This window comes from Pelodiscus sinensis, chromosome 18, assembly GCF_052426305.1.
Source record: "Pelodiscus sinensis isolate ZL-2025 chromosome 18, ASM5242630v1, whole genome shotgun sequence".
Classification (NCBI taxonomy): domain Eukaryota; kingdom Metazoa; phylum Chordata; order Testudines; family Trionychidae; genus Pelodiscus; species Pelodiscus sinensis.
This window is the reverse complement of record NC_143069.1, coordinates 29,765,829-29,787,055: the sequence shown is the minus strand read 5'-3', so window position 1 is coordinate 29,787,055 and position 21,227 is coordinate 29,765,829. Positions and strand designations below refer to the sequence as shown.

The 21,227-nt window shown below is 48.9% G+C and overlaps 2 protein-coding genes across 2 annotated transcripts; both read left to right on the top strand.

The window, feature by feature from the left end:
• The first annotated feature begins 1,179 nt into the window (after positions 1 to 1,179).
• LOC102462893 (olfactory receptor 1f45-like) lies at positions 1,180 to 2,109 on the top strand. Its single transcript, XM_006117274.3, has one exon. The coding sequence runs from the start codon at positions 1,180 to 1,182 to the stop codon at positions 2,107 to 2,109; it is 930 nt and encodes a 309-aa protein (XP_006117336.3).
• Positions 2,110 to 14,656: 12,547 nt separating this feature from the next.
• LOC142823761 (olfactory receptor 2D2-like) lies at positions 14,657 to 15,595 on the top strand. The gene has a single exon (XM_075915083.2). The coding sequence runs from the start codon at positions 14,657 to 14,659 to the stop codon at positions 15,593 to 15,595; it is 939 nt and encodes a 312-aa protein (XP_075771198.1).
• The last annotated feature ends 5,632 nt before the right edge of the window (positions 15,596 to 21,227 follow it).

The window sequence follows — 21,227 nt, the reverse complement described above, 5'->3', positions numbered from 1 at the left end:
GGCCATTGTCGGCAGACAGGCTACTGGGCTAGATGGACCTTTGGTCTGACCCAGTACGGCCGTTCTTATGTTCTTATGGTCTAAGCTCAGGGCTCAGGGTCCGGGGTCTCACTGGACCAATTTGATTTTCATGCAGACCTGCTCCTGGGTTCACATGTGGCCTTTGGTGGCCATGCTGGCACCTATCCTGCTCTAGACGGCCACTTTCCTGTGACTAGAGCGGAGATTGTGGACATTGGAGGCCCAAACTTCGATGAGGTCCACGATCTCCGCACCAGACCACATGGGCACCCGCCTCTTGTGGCCCCGGGCAGGCTCCTGGGAGCTGCCAGCCTGGTCCTGGGAAGAGGTGGAGGGCTGGGTGGCAGTGGGTGGCTGGCTCATGCCATGCCAGGTGCAGGGTCTGCTGGCTCGGTGCTGACAGGCTTACACCTGGCACAGGCACCGTACCAGACCTTTAAGGGCTCCGGGGCCAGGAGGGGGTCAGAAGAGTTTTCCTGGCTTGTCTCAGAGTGGCCACCAGGGCAAGCTGGGAAGGGCTAGCCTCCAACTAGTTTGAATTAAGTGGCTACACAGCCCTTAATTCGAACTACTTAATTCGAACTAGGCATTAGTCCTCAAAGAATGAGGTTTACCTAATTCGAATTAAGCGCTCCGCTAGTTCTATTTAAATTCGCACTAGTGGTTTGCATTTGTAAAGCCTATGAAAATTAATTCAAACTAACGGCTGTAAGTTCAAATTAACTTCGTAGTGTAGGCATACCCCAACATAGTAAGCAGCATAAACGCAGACTAAACGCATTCCTCCAAGACTTATCCCTGTTTTGAGGAAAACTGCCCTGTAGGTGGGCTGCTCTGGCCTCCAGCTATGGGTTTATCAGTTCCTAATTTTGCCGACAGTAGGCAAAACTTTATAGAGAACTTATATGGTAGACAAATGAAGACTGAAGGCAGGGTCTGGAGGCAGAAGCTAGACAAATACAGTGGAGAGATAAGGTGTGCATTTTTACCAGTGAAGGCCAGTAAACAGTACCAGAAATGAGTGAGGGTTTGCTGGAGTCTCTAACGAGCAACAGATTTAAATCAACATCTGTAGAGCTCTTGCATAATACATCAGCATGTTACATGACTGCCAACACCTTTCTCCTCCCCACTTAGGTGCTGCTGTGGCCCCTTGTGATGGACGAGGCCAACTGGACGTCCGTCTCTGAGTTCGTGTTCTCGGGTGTGTCTGACCGCCAGGAACTGCAGCCTCTGATCTTTGCAGGGCTGTTGGCCACCTATCTGGTAAATGTATTTGGCAACTCCATGCTGCTGGGGCTGATGTGGACCAACCCCCTGCTACGCACCTCCATGTATTTCCTCCTCAGCCAGCTGGCCATAGCAGACATGTGCATGGTGTCTGTCATCGTGCCTCAGGCCTTGGTGCACATCCTGACCCAGCATGGGGCCATCTCCTTCACTGGCTGCATGGTTCAGCTCTTCATCTGTGTGGCTATGGGAAACATGGGGGGCTACCTGCTGGCTGCAATGGCCTACGACCGCTACGTAGCCGTCTGTGACCCGCTGCGTTACGCTGCTGTGGTGACGCGGTCTCTGTGTCTCAAGATGGAGGCTGCTTCGTGGGCTGTGGTGATTCCACATGCCCTGTTGGATACCATCATGATCGCCGAGCTGCACTACTGTGGCAACCGCCTGCAGCATTTCTTCTGTGACCTGCCGCCCCTTCTGCTCCTCTCCTGTACCCGCCCCATCACCATCGAGCTAGTGATCTACACTGAGGGCTTCCTGGTGGTGCTGACCCCTTTTGCCTTCATCCTGGCCTCCTATGTCCGCATCGGGGTGGCTGTGGCCCGCCTGCGCTCTGCCCAAGGCCTGTGCAAGGCCTTCGTCACCTGCGGCTCCCACCTGACCGTGGTGATACTTTTCTATGCCACTACGACTTCACCCTACATCTACCCAGACTTCAGTGACACCCAGGAGAAGGACCGGGTGGCGGCCGTCTTCTACACTATTGTGGCGCCTTCTTTGAATCCCCTCATCTACAGCCTGAGGAATAAGGACGTGGCTGCAGCCCTGAGGAGGACAGGGAGGAAGGTCCTGGCTTGAGGCAAATGATACCAGCCTGCGGCTCCATGGCTGCACAGACAGCATTGCACACATTGGTCCCTTGGGCATGGACTTTCCACCCAAGAGGTGCCTGAGGAACCTTCTCACGTAGGGTATGTCTACACTACCCCGCTAGTTCGAACTACCTAGTTCGTGCCCTGTGTAGCCGCGCTGCACGGGGTTCGAACCAGCGGAGTTTTAAAAATGGCGGCTCCCCGCTTATGCAAATGAAGCCCGGGAAATTCAAATCCTGGGCTTCATTTGCAAGTGCGGTATGCCTACATTACCCTCCTAGTTTGAACTAGGAGGGTCGTGTAGACATACCCTTAGCTCTACCAGGATACCTGGGTTCTTTTCTCCTCAGGGATGGGGCTGGTGAAACTAACACATATGCAGAGCAGAAGGGACACCCACAACTACACACACCTGAGTCTTTTCTTCCTCTACACTAGTCATGAGTTGATAAACTTCTCTCTTCTCCCCTTAATTGTCTATTTTCCAAGCAGAAAGGTCGTAGTCTTCACTTCATATGGAAGCTGTTCCATACCGCTAGTCACTTTGTTGCCCTTTTCTTTATCTTTAACAATTTCAATGTATCATCCTTGGGATGGGGCGACCTCACCTGCACACCGTGTTAAAGATGTGGCGTATCACTGATTTAAAGAGGCAACATGATATTTTCTCTCATATTGCTTTATTGACAAAGGGATTAGGGGTCTTGGGATGCTTTTGATGGACTCCTCAGTGGGAGTGGTGTGCAATTTGCGTAGCTTTATTGGACAGAAAGGGGCAGTGTAGACCTAGCCTGAGTGTGTGACTATGTCTTTTGTCCATTTTTTAATGTAATGTCATGGGCTGTTCCTTTGTTGCTGCACCAGGCAACAGGGAGGGCAGAATCCCCCAAGCTATTTTCTCTGTCCCATTTTCATCTCATCACAGGAGACTTTTCCAGAGTCCATTCAAGTGGGAGGGAGTTGTCCCCTCTGCCTGGTTGACCAGAGACATAACATGGTTCTCTGCCTTGCCACATCCCTAACTTAGCACAACTGCGACAGCTTAGCTATTCCAGTCCTCTGGTGGGTCTCATTCAAGGCTCCATGTGTTCAGGATAGACATGATCAGCTATCAGTGAGGCAAGGCAAAGCCTGCCAGAAAGCCCTTGGGAGAGCAATCCCACTTTTGCCACCACCCTCCAAGATGTCCTCTGGAAGCAATGGGCAGTGTGTAATAGCATTTTGTTGAGTTTACTAATTTTGGGATCATGCTGTGTATTTTCTAACTATATATTTTAGAAATGTGCATCTGTCTGTCTGTGTATAGCACTGTACTTCATGTCTCTGACAATTTGTGCTTTAATGGCTATTAGGCTATCGGCTTTTGAATCACAATGTTGTGTCATTAAGAAATGACTGTCTGACTCTTTCATAATTTCTTGCAACTGTGAATGTGTAAATAAATGAAACAATTTAAAAATGTGCAAACCTCCATATTTTTGCAAGTGAGTGAAAATGCAAACCAGGGCTTAGAAGCTTTTCAAAATATCCCCAGTGGCTTTGTCTGTGCAGTAATGTAACTAGAGAGAGGCTAGTTCTGGGGGTCAGAGAATGGGATGAGGCGTTTCCCTTCTCAGGGGAACTGGCTCTAATTTGGCCCCAGAACAGGGACCAGCAACGCTCACAGGCTTATATGGGCCTCTTGGTGCCACACCTGAGGGGAGCGGAACTCTCGCCAAGGCGGGAAAATCTGGTCGGAACCGGTTCCCCAACGGCCTCTGAATGTTCCAAAGGGGGAGGGCAAGGCCCAAGATGGAGCCCAGAGTGTCAAAGGGACCGACTCCATTTTCTTTTACATAAAATCACTTTTTTAACATTAAAGTAGTTAACATAGTTATAAACATGCAACACGATTATATATATATATTCTAAATTAGTATACCAAATTAACTATTAAGAGAGGGAGGCAGGTCAAAGTCACTGGGCTGTGCAAATGGCCCCTCCCCATCCCCTGGGCTTGGGACATGGTGCTGAGGAGGAATATCTGAGTCAGGGAGCACAGAGCTTGTGAAGGGGCTTGGTGCCCCCAGGACAATGTGTGTCCTGCAGGTCACAGCTTGTCACTGTCTCTCCAGCTTGGGACCATTTTCCATGTCGGGGCTGGTCCTATCCTCCCAGACTCCCTGATCAAGGCAAAGCTCATCAGGAAGGGGACAGATCCCTTGTCCCTCCCCACTCTAATGTCCTTGGTGGGGAGCAGTGTGTGGCTGTGAGGACCACCCCCTCCCTCCCAGGTATCTCAGTGCCCATAGCAGAGAACGGGCTGAGTCCTTGGGCAGCCTCCTGTTGCTGTAGGAAGGGACCAGAGACTCTCGGAAACATCTTCTGGCTTCCATAGTGGGGGGTGGGTTATGGGTCTCTCTCTCTCTCCATGCCTGCCTGGGGTCTGTGGTCAGCACCCAACTGAGTCAGGCAGAGCTCTGGCTCCATGTCTCAGCTCCTTCCTTTGGCCCTGGAGGAAGAAAAGCCCCTGGTTTTTCTTGCCTGGAGTGGCCTGACAGAGGAGGGCCTGAGGAAAGGCCCAACATTGCTTGGCACTCACTGCCCTGGTCAAGGAGGGCCCAGTGGGATCCCACCTGGGGACACAGGATGGAAAATGGATCTTCCCATTTCCCTTTCCCAGAGTCCAGGAAAAATTGCCTCTCACCCTCCTTGTCAGGCTCACCACTGAGCTGTATTGGCACCTGTCGGTGTCTGAGTATCCTGCCAGCAGGTCTCAGCCTGGCAGCCAGGAGGTTTGCCAAACCCTTGTGAAGGGAAAGCCAGGGTCCAGGGGCTCTACCTTCCACAGGACAGTGAGGAGTGTGAAGCCCTGAGGAAACCCTAAACATGCCCCCCGGGCTCTCTCTCACACCCCACTGCGGGCTTTGTCCTCACACATTACTTGATTCTCTGCCTTAGAGATTTGAGCACATTTCAGATGCCTTGGCGCTCAGAACCATGAAATGGCCCTTTCTCCTCCACACAGAGTTTTATGCCCATTCTGTGCCCTGACTCACTTCTGCTAGGAGTCACACAAGTGTCTCTCCTCCCACTGGGCAGCTTAGGGTCCTGAGTCGCAGAGACGGGAAATGCCCAAGCCCAGGATGCAGGGTGAGGACAGAGCTAGTGAGAAAAGCCAGTTGGTCTCATTCTTGCCCTAACCAGCAGACAAGAAATCTTCCCAGCAGGGACAGACTGAGCAATTGAGATGGTGGGAAATGTTGACTGGAAACAGTTGGTTGGAAAATCCCATGAACGTGAAACAAGTTTGATTTGTGAAATCAGAAAAATTCATCCATTGGGATGAAAATTATTTACAAAAATATATTTTTCCAAAGCCAAAACATCTCCCTTTTGTCACTCACCATCCCAGTGTCTCCTCGCACACAGATACCGGATCAGTTGGGACAAAGGGATGGGACGGGGGGCAGATTCAGATGTGCTGGACTGAAGGGAGCCAGGCCTGCAGGGCTGAGGGTTCCTGTGCTGGGTTCAAAGCTCAATAAACCCTCCTGTTTGACATTGCTGAGAGTCGCTCTGGGCTGGACAAGAGGGCTGTACTATTCCTTCTAGGAATGGGGTCCCTGAACGTGCCCACATCATAGACAGGCTGGGGCCTCAGAGAGGTGCCGGGCCAGGAGGTGAAGGGCCTCAAGCCCTGAGAGAAAGTGGACCCCCCCCAAAAGGGGCTGTCACGCTGGTGACCCTTTGAGGACCTTGGCTGGAATTCCTCCTGCTCTGATTTTCCTTTGAACGTGGTTTATTTAATTCACAGGCTGAGAGAAGACCCTTAGAACCAGGCATTATGCTGTAAAGGCACCAACACTGGTCAGCTGTGGCACAAGGAGCAGCAAAGTTCCTTATTGCTCGGTGCAGGGCTCATGTCGCATGTGGGCAGCTGGAACCCTCCAGAACCAGGAAATGCCACATACTGTTTTCCAAACAACCTTAACTCTGCCCCCTCACTAACAGGCCTCATGACACCTTCCTTTAATGGCATGATCATGTACCAATTTTATTTACATGAGTGATCAGCTGCATGATCCTGGAAAGAAAGAAAGGGGGAGGGGAATCTTCATGGAAATAATGGTCAGTCAAAGACTGAATCTCTGACCTTGTAGTCACCTGGCTCCCGCCTGGTGCACCCTCCACAAGGCTGCAGGGCACATGCAGAGAGAACTCCCTCCCTTCCCACAGAGACATGGACAAGCTGGAGCTACATGCTGATGGTTTCAGGATTTCCTTGGTTTTGCAGTGATCTCTGATTACTGTGACCGCACGAGATGTCACCTGCAGATTAGTGACAAGGCGTGATGGATGCAAGAAGAGCTGAAATATTATTGGCTTCTTGTAGCTGAAGCCACCCACTCAGATCTTTATTTGGGGCTGGGTGGAGCTGGGCACTGGAGTGTTGGTGAGAGCACTATGGAGCCCATCATGGCCTCTGCTCTCTCCATCTTCTTCTATGGTGGGTATCTTACACAGCCAGGCTATGTCTACACTGACGGGTTCTTGCGCAAGAACACGTCCACACAGCCATGTGCTTTTGTGCAAGAGCATGCATGGCAGTGTGGATGTTCTCTTGAACAAGAAAGCTCTGATAGCCTGCTGCTCGTCTTGAGGAAGAGCTCTTGCGCAAGAAGCCCTGTCTCTTGACACTGTACTGTAAATCTTGCGCAAGAGCAGGCTGGCAGTGTGGATACTCTGCGGGTTCTTGCACAAGAACAGCTGTACTTGCCCAAGAACTCACCAGTGTAGACAGAGCCCCAGAGTGTGTGCCCATGGGGTTGGATCTGAGACCAAGATGTATGACCCAGGGACGGGGGAGGGAAGGGTGGGCTGAGACAGGGGAACGTGCCTATGGAGAGGGAGGGGAGGGAGCTGATATAGTTGGGATGGAGGAGTTGGATCTGAGATGTGTAGGATTCAATTGCTCTGGGCTCTGGCCTCTAACAACCTGTCTCCTTTTCCGGCCACTGGCCAGGGAGAGTGGGGTGCAGGGATGTGAGTATTTTTGGGGAATGGGGCAGCTGGGGAATTTCCACATTAAGGACGAGGGACGCGGGTGGGAGTGAGGGGCGCAGATACCCCCGGAGATGATCCTACCAGAACTGGGCTGCCTCCCACATCTGAAAGCTCAGATCTTGCCCCTCTCATTACAGGGGTGGGCACCACAATGGGTGAATTCATCTGCACCCAAACCTCTGCAGAGTCAGGGCACCCAGCACCCTGCAGTGCTCCCCCATCCTGGCCCATGGGCACATGCCCTGGTCCCAGATCCACCCCCCAGCACATGGGCCCACACTCTTGCTGTCTCTGATACACACTGAGGAAGAGGACGGTGAGAGTAGATGCTATGATGGTCATCAGTGTTTTCCCCAGGAATTGAAATTGGGGGAGGGTGTTCGAATATACGGGGGCGGGAGGGGGGTCAGGGCCGATGAGGGGTGAGACCGTGAGGGTGAAGGTGGGCTGTATGGCATCACAGTAAAAACTGAAACATTTTTCATGACCTTTTTCTTAGATGTTTTAAAAGCACACAAATTAAAGTTGGCTACTCAAGCCTTCTATGAAGTACTACGTCTACATCCTTCTTGGTTTCTTGTTATAATTTTGCACAACTCTGTTAATGAACTTCTCGAATGCAATGCGTTCATCTTCGGTGGCTTCTCGTGTGCCTGGTACTTCCATTCCCTCAACTGATATGCTCTGTAATATTTTGAAAGATACCTCTGTTTGCCTCAGTTTTCCCAATGGGTTGCACTGTGTGATGGGCACCAGTCTCGCAGTCTGGGTCAATGACTCCCTCATGCCCAATCTCTGTGTATGTGAGTTTGGAGGGTCTTAACAATGCCAGGCATTTCACCAAGCTCAGCGATCACACTGGATTGCGGAGGTGAATCTATGAACGGATTCCCTCGTGTGGGACAAACATCCTGTTAATTACCCCAAACTCCCCATGCAACCCCCCAGTCCCTCCTCCTCCCCCCTCGGCTCCTCTCCCCAATGGCCCCGGCTGCTAACGAGGCCCAGAGGGGCATGGAACCTTTGCTGGTAATTAATACGTTGGGGATGGATCAAAGAGGGGAGCAGAGGTGTAGCCCAGGGGAGGGTCATGCTGCCTTCCTGTCTCTGTCTGCTCCCACCAGACCCATGCCTGGCACTTTAACTTTCCCCTGTTCCCTTAGGCCAACATGCTTTGGCCAAAAGTCCTTAGAACAAGCCAACCCGACCCTCAGACCTAACAAACTCACTGCACCACGTCTGGTAGGATGTTCCTATAAGGACATGTGAAACTGTGAACAAATGGAGGCTTTCATAATGGGTTTCATAGGACGCCCAAGTTTGCCTTTGTTTCCCCTTTTCTATCCAGCGTGTGTGTGTGTGGGAGACAGGACTGAGTTTGCTTTTTGGACAGGTGGCAGGCCGGCAGGGTGCACTCATGTCAGAGAGAAGAGGAGACCCATGACAGTGTCTGTCTACATGGCAGGATAGTGCAGGGTTAGTAGAAAGGGTTTGAGGAGACGCTGGGTTTATTATTTCAGAGCTTGAGAGTCTACACTCATTGGTCATCCCAGGAATTGTGGGATGCCGAATCCCAATAAGTGCTGCCGGCATCCACGCTGTATTATACCCTCAAGCATCCAAACAGTCTTAATCCAGTCAGAGTTGGATACGAAGAAATAAAAGGTACAAAACACAAACTGACGGATGTAAATGTCTCTCACTCATACATTTCTTCCTGCCAACCAACGGTCACTTACCAGGTGATTACATTGACACCTAGCTGAAGCATCCGTTTGTCTTTTGTCTCTCAGGAAACAGTTTGAGTTGTTCTTTCTAAATATAGAACATGACTCAGCAATGACTTAAAGTAGAATCCTATAACTTTAAATATGATGTTTACACATTTTTAAGAGGACTTTAATGTTCAGCAAATTATGAGTTTTTGAATGATATTGCACTGGGCAAACTTGGTACAACTATTGTCATAATCTCGAAAAAGGGATGAACAGAACGGTCCACACTGTCACACTGAATGCAACTTGTAGACAAAAAGCGGCTAGGTTGTCCCTAATTAGACATTCCCTAATAAATGGAGAGAATCCAATCTGGTCCAACAAGGCAAGTAGACCTGTGATGTTCAGCTTGTGGTTGATGGACCCCTACTGTATCACAGCTTATGTCCAGGATTTCCAAAGGGGGCTGCACCTCCATTTGAAATTTTGTAGGTGTCCACAGATGAAAAAAGGTTGAAGAACCACTGGGCTAGACAGACAATGTCATCTCCAGTGATGCATAGATCAGCCACCAACCAGGCCACACAGTGCCCAGCTCCCACCACGACTGATCCTGCTGCCCCAGGCCAATACCAGGGACAGGCCAGCAGGTGGGCATACCTCGCTCCCCCACCAGTTCTTGGGAGAAGCTGGCGGGCAGGCTTCATGGCCACCACCATGCTGGGCTGGCCCCAGGAAGAAGATGCCAGCCACCCCCATTCCCTGCTCTGAGCACCCTACCCATGCTCTGACTCCTGCACTCTCATCCCCTGTCCTGAGTCCCTCCTCACCCCCAACCCTGAGTCCTGCAACCTTCCTGTACCCCCCCAGCCTCCTTCACTTAGACCCTCCTCAACCCCTAACCCTGATTCCTGCACCCCCACGCTCCCAGTCTCCTTCCCTGACCTTCCACAGCCCCATCTCCCTGTCCTGGAGAATCTGAGCAACAGTTGGTAAGTCTTCTAGAGGATTAATTTTGACAGTCCCATCCTGGTTAATACAAATTACTGGACTTATCCCCCAGGAATATCTCTTTTCTGTTTTGAGCTGGGTTCTAGTCCTGAGTTCCACAACATACCCTGGAAGTGAGTTCCACAGGTTAACTTCATGTCCAAAAGTGCTGGGACAAGGCACATCACAGCAGGCAGATGCTATTCCTGACTACCAATGATGACAAGGGTATATGATTAGCAAGGCAGAGTGTCGGGAAAGGCTCCGTTCCCTGAGGAAAAGTCGTTGGTGAGTGGGCTTTCATGCACATTTGGATCCTGGTTCTTGAGGACCCAGTAGGCTCCACAAAAACCAGTTTCCAATGATTTGATCTTTGGGAGAAGAGGGAAACCGTCTTTATTAGCCAGGGTAGAAACTACTGAGAAGGCGAGGTTTGTGATCTGGGGTTCTCTTTTTCGCTTGTAACTTCTCACTTTTGCTGCTTATGGAAATCCTTGTGCTTTGGTCTTGTAAGAAGGGCTTCTGGGTGTTGTGCAGGACATGGAAATTTTAAGAGCAAACTGGTAAATTGAGGCACACTAGACCTTTGAGAAGGAGGAGACCTGGAATTTCTGAGTTTTATCAGCATGTGCAGACTAGATGGATTCCTCATTGTTTCTGCAGACACAGGTTAACATTGTTACCCCTCTGAGATTGGAGTCAGTGACTGGCCACCGGACGATGGTCTGTGGGAGAACTCCTAGCTTTGAGGCTGCTCAGCTGAGTGATAATGAATGTTTTCTCACAGTCTCCTGGGTTCTAATTAAGGCCGGCTCTGCTGCCCCTGAGGGCTGCTTTCTGGGGTTCATCTTTGCACAGAAGCGGCCATTCCTCCTCAGATGCTGGGGGAAGGTGAACATCTTGTGTCCATCTCCAAACTGAGGCTGGGTATCAGGGTGGGTATTGAGTAAACAGCAGAGGAGCAGTTGGTAGAGCAATGCCAACTGGATGGGAGGATGAGTGGGGAAGCTGGTAGAAAAGGCCTGGGAAAATGGGGGAACAGGATAGTATGGAGAAAACCCGACATCCTCTGCAGCCGACTGTTCCTCTACCTCCCAGGGTCTGGCTCTGATGAGAAAGATGTTCCCCACTTACAATCACATCTGACAGTCCCTGACTCACATCCGCCCACCCCATCTCCAGCATCATGTGTTGTCCTATCTAGCCAGGTGCTTTGATGGTGCCGGGGTCCCCGCTCAGCATGGTGAACAGAGCGCTGTCTCCATGCTCTTTCATTCCTAGGTGCACAGGATCAGGGCTCTTCGGACATTTGGGGCTTTGTCCATCTCATCATTTTCTGCAAGAGCATCAATGGCTGGGAGAGACCACATCTTCAGTTCCCAGGAGAGACCTCATGTGAAGCTATGGGATCAAAATGAGAGCTCAGAGTGGGGACATGTTTTATGCCCAACCCACTGAAAAGGTCAGTGAAAAACAGAGCCTTTTCCTCAAATGTTTTGCAGGCTTTTCGTGGTCAGATGGGCTTATTTCCCTCAATACCCTTCGGCAACCGTATTTGATGCATTGAATACTCTTTGGAGCCTTTGGATTCATTGCAAAATTCTGCATGGTCGTGGCCTTATTGAGGGACCCATCTGGTGGGCAATTTCTGACTTTTCCAGACGGGGATTTTCCAAGGGAAAGGTTGGGTTCGAGAAAGGAAACTCAGAGCCCTTAGCTGGCCATTGGCGATTTCTCATGAGTGATGGTACAGTACTTCTGTGTGGATGACAAGGAAGTTTTCTAAAGGGGTAGGTAGAGGAGACACCCTCCAGCTGTAAGCAGAAGCCAGACAATCAGCCTGGGGATAAAGACATACATTTATAACCCTGAATGTAATTAACAAACAGGCACAATCAACCAATGGGTGCGGTAGATCACACCTAATGATTTTTCAGACGAGTGAGGAGGCATGTCTAAAAGAGCTGTGCTAGAAAGGAAAGGAGGGACAAGCTCTAGACTTGGCTCTCAGCCTTTCCAGGTGAGCGTACCTCTTTCAGGAGGGCCATTTGTATTGCCTCTGCCTGAAGTTTCACCTCATTTAAATACTTTTTGCATATGAAACTAGATGTACAAATTACAAACGTGCCACATGTATCTGTACTGAAAAATTGCGGAAGTTCTCATTTTTATCAGACAATTATAAAATCAATCAGGTGGAATATAAGCATCACGCTTGCCTTTGAGAGCCTCGTGTGTAGAGCAGCATAAACAGATGCTTTAAGAAATGTTAGTTTTCACTGATTTCTCTAGGGCTTTTCATGGAGCCTGTTGTAAAACCAGGTCGGTATCTAGATGGGTTGATGTACCCCCAGAGAGGCACAGCCTCCTGGTCTAAGGGCTAGAGTCTATGAATCTATGAGAGAAGATTTCAAAAGACCAAATGGTAAAATTAACCAGACAAGAACAGACTCACAACCCAGCAGTGTCATGGGGTATCTCTATGGGAATGAAGGCAAATTCTGGTTATGCAAAGCAAAGAAAGTCCCCAGCCTTCTGAAGTGTGCCCTGCTTATAGATCTGTCGTTGTCGTCTGTAATGAACTTCATAAATCTGAAGGACAGACTCTGAGCAAAGCCCTAGGGTGATCTCTGGGAAGCTTCGTAGTGTGCGTTCTTTGCTTTAAGATATTTTTCCTGATTTCATCTTACAATGAGAATCACAGAAATATAGGGCTGGAAGGGCACTCAATCTATCCAGTGTGCTGAGGCAGAGCTAAATATTATCTAGATCCCCCAAGAAGATTTTTCTAAGCTGTTCTTAAAATCCTCTGATGACAAAGATTCCACAACCTCCCTTGGTCTTTTGCCCCAGCACTTTGTTATCCTGACAGTCAGAGAGTGTCTTGTAATGTCTAAGCTAAACCTTTTTCACAGCAATGTGATAAAGGTGTTGGCTGCCTTCGAGCGGTGTGCTTATTTTTACATGTGAGCAACTCTGCTGTTAGCAGCTCTTGGAAAGAAAACACAACCTCCCTGAGAACCCAACGATGCTTTTCCTCTGGTTTTGCCTTAAAACATCTCTCAAACTGAGAAAAACATTAGTAGGTTTAAAGGCAAAACTGGGGATATTTCCCATGTTGTTGAAAAAATAAACACTTTTCTACCTGGAGACAGGGATGGAGGAATCCATCTGATGGGAAATTTTTGACTTTTCCAGGTGGGAATTTTCCAAAGGAAGGATTGGGTATGAGAAGTCAAACTCAGAGCCCTTAGCTGGACATTGGCGGTTTCTCATGAATGATGATGCTTGTGTGTGAATTGAAAGGGAGGGTCTGGTGGAGTGAGATGTCTGGTGGTGGACCAGAAGGGGTAAGAACAACCCATTGAGAATCCATCCCCAACCCAGGTCAGTACCACATGCTGGGGAGGCAGGTATAAGAACCTGATGGCACAGGGGCATCTGCCCCTAGCAATATTCCTTCCTGACTCTCAGAGCAAGAGATTTCATACAACCCTGAAGCTGAATATCCCTTCTTCAGTGTTTAGTAAATCTGAGTGGGTCTAACTCTGAATCTTCCTTTTACCCATGGAAATGTCCAGTCTCTCTTTGGACCTTACTAGGTTTTAGCCTCATAGCCATCCTGTGGCAATGAGTTCCACAGTACCTGAGTGTGTGAGTCTCTATTTGAATATCCCACTGTTGTTTCATGGGCTGCCTCCCTGTTGCTGTGCCATGTGACAGAGAGGACAGAACCCCCTTCTTTAACCAACCCTAATCTTTCCTTTCTTTACAGGAGAGTTGAATGTGTTTTCAAACTGGTACTGAGTCCCCTCTTCACCAGCTCGACAATGAACTAAGCACACTGAGGCCCTCTGAGGTAGGTTTTCCAGATACACTGTGTAGCCGCGGTGCCTGCCATGAGATATGCAGCGCTTGCCACACTGTGACTCTCAGGATCTTTACTCTGAGAAAAGAACAATCTGCACATTTGTTTCGAGCTGCTATAACAAGGACGGGACTCGATTGTTCTCCGGGTCCATCTGCAGCAAGGGAAGATTAGGTCAGAGGTTAGGAAAAGCTTTCTAATTCTGATGCTAGTTGAACTTCAAAGCCAGGTTCCAATGGAGGTTGTGGGATGTCTAGTGAGTGGAGGTTTCTAAGGAGAAGCTGGACAAACAGCTGTTGAGGATGGTCCTGCCACCGTGCCATCAGTGGGAGTGGATAATGTCTCAAGGACTATAGTGAGTTCCATCACAGACCTGCCCCATTCAGGTTGCTTCCTGTCTCATACGATTTGGAAACTCCTTCTGAATGAGTGGCGTGGAGGGTTCCTAAGTTCAGGGCGAACATTTTCTAAGGTATAAAGCAGAACTAATATATTGTCTTATAGCCTGGAATGCCAACATTGTAAGAGACAGTAATGCAGGCTAAGTGCATTCCTCCAAGATTTATCCCTGTTTCGAAGAAAACTGCCTTACAGGTGAGCTGCTCTGGCCTATGAGTTTGCTAGTTCTTCATTTTGCCTGCAGTCCTGACAATAATGGATGCTTGGTTTACGTGTAGAGTGTTAATAAGGTAGATTAAGGATTACTCAGGGTAGGTTTGGGCAGAAGCTAGACAAATACAGAGGAGACAGAAGGCCAATAAACACTACCAGAAATGAGTGAGGTTTGGAAAGAGTCTCTAACGTGGGACAGATTTAAATCAAAATCCACAGAACGCTGGCATAATCCATTAGTATGTTACGTCACTGCCGACATTTTTCTCCTCCCCACTTAGGTGCTGTTGCAGCCCCTCACCATGGATGAGGTCAACTGGACGTCCATCTCTGAGTTCGTGTTCTCGGATGTGTCCGACCAGCAGGACTTGCAGCTGCTGATCTTTGCAGGGTTGTTGGCCACGTATCTGGTGAATATTGTTGGGAACTCCATGCTGTTTGTGCTGATGTGGGCCAACCCCCAGCTCCGCACCCCCATGTATTTTCTCCTCAGCCAGCTGGCCTTGGTGGACATGGGCACGGTCTCTGCCATCCTGCCCCAGGCCCTGGTGCACATGCTGACTCAGCACCGGGCCATCTCTTTCACCAGCTGCATGGTCCAGCTCTTCATCTGGCTGTCTATGGGAAACATGGGGAGCTACCTGCTGGCTGCCATGGCCTATGACCGCTATGTGGCTGTATGCAACCCGCTGCGCTATGCCACTGTGGTGACTTGGTCCCTGTGCCTCAAGATGGTGGCTGGCTCCTGGGTCGTGGTGCTTCTTCATGCTCTGCTGGACACCGTCATGGCTGCCCGGCTGCGCTACTGTGGCAACCGCCTGCAGCTTTTCTTCTGTGACCTGCCGCCCCTCCTGCTCCTCTCCTGCGCCCGGCCCATCACTATCGAGATGGTGATCTTCACCGAAGGCGTCCTGGTGATGCTGACCCCTATTGCCTTCATCGTGGCCTCCTACGTCCGCATCGGGGTCGCTGTGGCCCGCCTGCGCTCTGCCCAAGGCCTGCGCAAGGCCCTTGTTACCTGCGGCTCCCACCTGACTGTGCTGATACTTTTCTATTCCACTGCGACTTCCCCTTACATCTACCCAGACTCCAGTGACACCAAGGAGAAGGACCGGGTGGCCGCCGTCTTCTACACCGCTGTGGCGCCTGCCCTGAATCCCCTCATCTACAGCCTGAGGAACAAGGATGTTGCTGCGGCCCTGAGGAGAACAGGGAGGAAGATCCTGGCTTGGGGTCAATGAGACTAGCCTGTGGCTCCACAGCTGCACAGACAACATTCCACGCATTGCTCCTTTGGGCATGGACTTTCCACCCAAGAGGTGCCTGGGGAGCCTTCCCACTTAGCTCTTCCAGGACACCTGGGTTCTTTTCTCCTCAGAGATGTGTCTGGTGGAACTAACACATGTGCAGAGCAGCATGAATACCCACAACTACACACACCTGAGACTTTTCTTATGAAAGGGGGTCAATGAAACCATGTTTTCAAGGGCATGGCCATGCCTGATCAGCCCCAAGGCCTATTGCAATAATTTATATAGACTCTCTGGGTGTAAAGAGTTAACGGTGTTGATAAAAGAACAGTCAGACTGGGTCAGACCTAAGGTTCACCTAGCTCAGCATCCTGTCCGCCAAGAGTGGATAGTACCAAGTGCTTCAGAGGGAATGAACAGAACAGGGATGCATCCCCTGCTATCCATTCCCAGCTTCTTGTCCATCCTAGCTAATGGTCATTGAGAGACCTGTCCTTCAGGAACTTATCTAGTTCCTGTTTGTATCCTTTTATAATCTTGGCCTTCACAACATGCTCCAGCAAGGAGTTCCAGAGGTTGGCTGTGAGCTGTCTGGAAAAAAATACTTCATTTTAAACCTACTACCTGTTAACTTCATTTTGTGACTCCAGTTCATGTTGTGAGAAATAAAGAAACCTTCCTTATTGACTTCCTCCACACTAGCCATGTTTTGATCAGCTTCTCTCTTATCTCCCCTTTTCCAAGCAGAAAAGTCCTAGTCTTCACATCATATGGAAGCTGTTCCATAGCTCTAGTCATTTTTGTTGCCATTTTCTTTACCTTTAACAATTTCAGTATTTCATCCTTGGGATGGGGTGACCACACCTGCACACCATATTCACAATGTCTGACTTCCAGGGCCTTGCCCCCAAATAATTGACAGAGCAGATTTTATAGGAAAACCTCTCAGTGTGTCTTTAAAAAGGCCCAGGATGAAGCTTCCCTGCCCATTTGGGTGACTGTTTGGTAGTTAATTTGCCATGGGGGTGGGGAGAGGATAATTAAAAGTTTCCACCGTGAGTCCCAGCCCGAATGTTTGTCCCACTTTAACACCTCTTCCCCGTCTGTCCAAGGAGGTATGGTAAGTGTCCCTGCTCCGCCATATGAGGGACAATGCTAGGCCAGAGTTGGAATCGGTTGTAATATTTTGTAAGAAGGTTTTGCATCCTTCAATTTCCCACATGGGCTGCACTGTCACTGGGGGGCAGAAGAAAGGACGGTAGAATCAGAAATCCAGAGATGGAGGTAGGAAGGGCCCTGGTCTCACAGTCCGGGTCAATGACTCCCCCACATTCAATCTCTGTGCACGGGAGTTTGGAGGGTCTTAACGATGCCAGGCTCCAAGCTGGATTTTTTTTCACTGAGCTCAGTGTTCACACTGGGTTGGGGAGGTGAATCTAGGAATGGATTCCCTAGCATGGGACAAACATCCTGTTAATTACCCCAAACTCCTACTGTAACCCTCCAGCTGCTCCTCCTCCACCCCCAGCTCCTCTCCCCAAGAGCCCTGGTTGCTAACACTACCCAGAGGGGCATGGAACCATTGCAAGTAATTAATACACTGTGGATGGATCAAAGAGGGGAGCAGGGGTGTATCCAGAGGAGGGCCATGCTGCCTTCCCGCCTCTGTCTGCTCCCACCAGACCTATGCCCAGTGCTTTAGCTTCCCCCTGCTCTCCTAGGCCAACATGCCTTGGCCAAAAGTCCTTGGAAGAAGTCAAGCTGACCTCAAAGATGGGCCCGTTCCTCACAGACCTGACAAACTCATTGCACAGCATCTGACAGGCTGTTCCTGTGAGGACCTGTGAGTGTGTGACCAAGTGGGGACTTTCATAATGGGTTTTGTGCAGCGCCCACATATGCCTCAGTTTCCCCCTTTTCTCTTGTGCTACCCAGTGTGTGTGTGAGGCAGGACTGAGTTTGCTCTTGGGACAGGCAGTGAGCCAGCAGGGTGCACTCGTGTTTCCAGGCTGTGGAGGGTGGAACGAGCCATGACAAGGTCTGTCTACATGGCAGGGTTAATAGAAGTGGAGTGAGCAGATGCTGGATTTGTTACTCCAGGGCTAGATTGTCTGTACTCATTGGTAAGCCCAGGAATTGTGGGACACCAGATCCCAATCGGCAGCGCCAGCATCGATGCTGCATTACACCCACCCGCATCCAACTATCAATAATGCAGGTTTCCATCCCCCTCCCAGAACGGACCCTCTTCCAGACTCCATGGGCCCCGGGACAAAGGGATTCGAGGTCTTGGGATGCTTTTGATGGACTCCCCAGTGGGGCCATGTCTACATGGCCAAGCAATGGGGTTGGAGTCCTGGCTCCTGACTTGACTCACTGCACCCATGGGGCCAGTGACAGTGGGTTCATAGACAGCGGTGTCCCCTCAGCTGTCCTGCTGATGGTGCCTTTCACACCGCTCTGCTGTGCCAGCCACGGTGCCTGGTCTGCTCACATGCAGCCACAAGTGTGTAAATCCTTCCCCCCTCCCTCCGCTACAGTACTCCAGCCACCCAGGAATGACACTCCAGAGGAATGACACTGGGAAATGTCCATTACACCAGCACTGTGTCTTTTATATTAGAGCGCACTCCCGGCCCACACTGGCTCACCAAAAGCCCATCATGCCATTAAGAGAAGACAAGCAGCACAAGGAGTATCCCAAACCCTTCCATCCATCCAGACACTCGCCGGTCTAGTTAAGACAAACGCAGTTTATCAACTCCCGGCTGATAGATTTTTCAGGAGATTACAAGTAAGGAGACATAAATGTCAGAGTTGGTTACAAAAAAATAAAAAGTACAAAACACAAACCGATCGTTAACTTAACAAATGACAGAAGATTGAAGCAAAAGGGTCTCTCTCAGTTCATGGTGTTTTCTAGGCTTACTGGCGGGATCTATTAGCCAGGATCTCTCTCCAATCCAATGTCTTCCAAGATGATACCATGAGCAGAGATGAAGGGAGAGAGAATTTGTGGCCCCTGTTCCCCACTTGTCTCCTTTTCCTCCTTAAGAATCATTGGCAACCGATCATAAGCAGAATCTCTGGGACAAGGACTTCCAGCTGTCTCACTCATAGATATCATCCTGAAAAATGGCCACTTCATAAGGTGATGGCCTATTTGATTATGCTGACACCTGGCCAAGGCATCAGTTTCCTTTTGTCTCTAAGGAAGCTCTTTGTGGCTAGGTCTACACTACACCTTTTCCCACTTTTTTTCAGAAGAGGCTTTTCCTAAATGTGGCCTGTCTACACTGGGCCAAATTTCAGAAAATCCCCCTCTTTCAGAACATCCCTTCTTCCTCATAGAACAAGGAAGACAGGGCTTCTGAGAGAGCATGTTTGCTCTTTCGCAAAAAAACCCTGAAGAGCAAATGTGTTCCCTGGATGTGGCAGAGTTTTTCTTTCTGGGATACCGGAGGTATCCTGGAAAACCCCCACAGTCTAGACATACCTGGAATTAGATTAGCTAAATACAAAACATGACTCAGCAAGGTCATATAGTAGTGTCATTTACCTTTACGTACAATGTTGTTATATATAGTTTACCATGACACTAATGTTCAGCAGATAATGAGTTTTCAAAGGCTTTGTATAAAAGGTGTCATAATCTTGAGAAAAAGATGATGAACATCACAGTGCAGATTGTCATACTGCAAATTATTTGTTTGTGGACAGAAGGGGGTTAGGCACAGGATGCGACTTTGATCCCTGGCCTTTCCCTGCAGTGTAGATGTTCCATAAGGAACTTATTGAAACCAACACAGACCAAGTCGGTACCTAGTTCAGTAGTTTCAGACTTGTGGTTGGCAGACTCCTGGTAGTCTGCAGAGTAGACCAAAGATTTTCAAAGGGGTGTAGACATCCATTCAAAAATTGAAGGGGATCAGCAACGGTTGAAAACCAATGGCCTAGACCAGGGGTCTCCAAACTTTTCAGCCCGAGGGCCGCATTAACTATCAAACAGCAGTTCGGGGGCCGACTACACACTTGAGGTCCAAATAAAAAACAATCAAAACATGGATGTTGTTTTTAATTATTTATTTAATATTATTTTATTCAGTTATTATTTAATAACACATTGATACACTACACATGAACACCTGTATTAGTGTGAATGGTGAAATTGTTTCCTGGATGCCAAAATAGCAGACATTTCTGGCTTTAGATTTGTTGTCCCTAACATCAACAGTGACCTGAGATTATTATCGGACAAGTTTGTTCTCAAATTGTTCTTCACGTATTTCATTCTTGAAAATGTTTGTTCACACAGGTATGTTGTTCCAAAGATTGAAAGGTACCTTGATGCAAAAGTTTTGACATTAGGAAAGTCTTCCTTGGGCAAAAACTGGTAAAAACCCACCAGTCCTATTTTGAACTTGTCTACGGAAGTAGAAAAAGTAAGCAGCAAATAAGGTTTTGCAATGTAATGATCGGTTGGAAAACATAACGCACTACTGCGTGCCTCTATTTTAATTCGGTAAAAACATAACGTCCACGTAAGCGGCGGCTGATCTTGGCAGGATACACGTAAATTGCCGTAATTTTTTTTCCGTAGACAAAAAGGTCTCCACGGGCCGGATGAGAGGGCCTCGCGGGCCGCATCCGGCCCACGGGCCGTAGTTTGGAGACCCCTGGCCTAGACAGATGACTCCAGGTCCAACAACTCATGGATTGACATGTTTATTGGAGAGGATCTCAGGCAAGACCTGAAAAGGGAGTTTCACAGTGGTTTGGCTGGGATCCAGGCTATGGATGTGAAGGACAAGTCAACTAATCACTTCCTCCCCACTTGCTGCTTTTATCAGAAAAAGGTCGGGGGAGGAGAGGGTACTTCAAAGTAGCAGCACCACGTGGAGCCTGGGGCCAGAATCTGGGCTCCATGAAGTGCTGCTGCTTTGAAATGCCACGTGCAGCCCACGGTCAGCTGGGGTGTCCCCAGGCTGCATGAGGCTTTTTAAAGTGGCAGCTTGGAAATAGTGACCATAATGTAATAAAATTTAACATCCCTGTGGTGGGAAAAACACCTTAGCAGCACAACACTGTGGCATTTAATTTCTGAAAGGGGAATTACACAAAAAAGAGGAAGGCAGTTAAACATAAATTAAAAGGTACAGTGACAAAAGTAAAATCTCTGCAAGCTGCATGGAAACTTTTCAAAGACACTATAATAGAGGCCCAACTTAAATGTGTACCCTAAATTAAAACACACAGTAAGAGAACCAAAAAAGTGCCACTGTGGCTTAAGAGCCACATAAAAGAAGCAGTGAGAGATAAAATGGCATCTTATTAAAAGTGGAAGTCAAATCCCAGTGAAAACATCCACTCAGTGTGCAGCAGCAGTCAGAAAAGCAAATAGATTCTTAGGAATCATTAAAAAAGGGATAGAGAATAAGACAGAAAATATCTTATTGCCTCTATATAAAACCATGGTACACACATGTGTTGAATACTGCATACAGATGTGGTTGCCACATCTCAAAAAAGATATATTGGCATTGGAAAAGGTCCAGAAAAAAAGCAACATTCTATGGGTTCAGAATGGGTCCCATATGAAGAAAGATGAAAAAGACTTGGACTT

Bases quoted from the DNA above. Each gene is read 5' to 3' on its own strand.
- LOC102462893 (XM_006117274.3), top strand. From the start codon at position 1,180: ATGGACGAGGCCAACTGGACGTCCGTCTCTGAGTTCGTGTTCTCGGGT.
- LOC142823761 (XM_075915083.2), top strand. From the start codon at position 14,657: ATGGATGAGGTCAACTGGACGTCCATCTCTGAGTTCGTGTTCTCGGAT.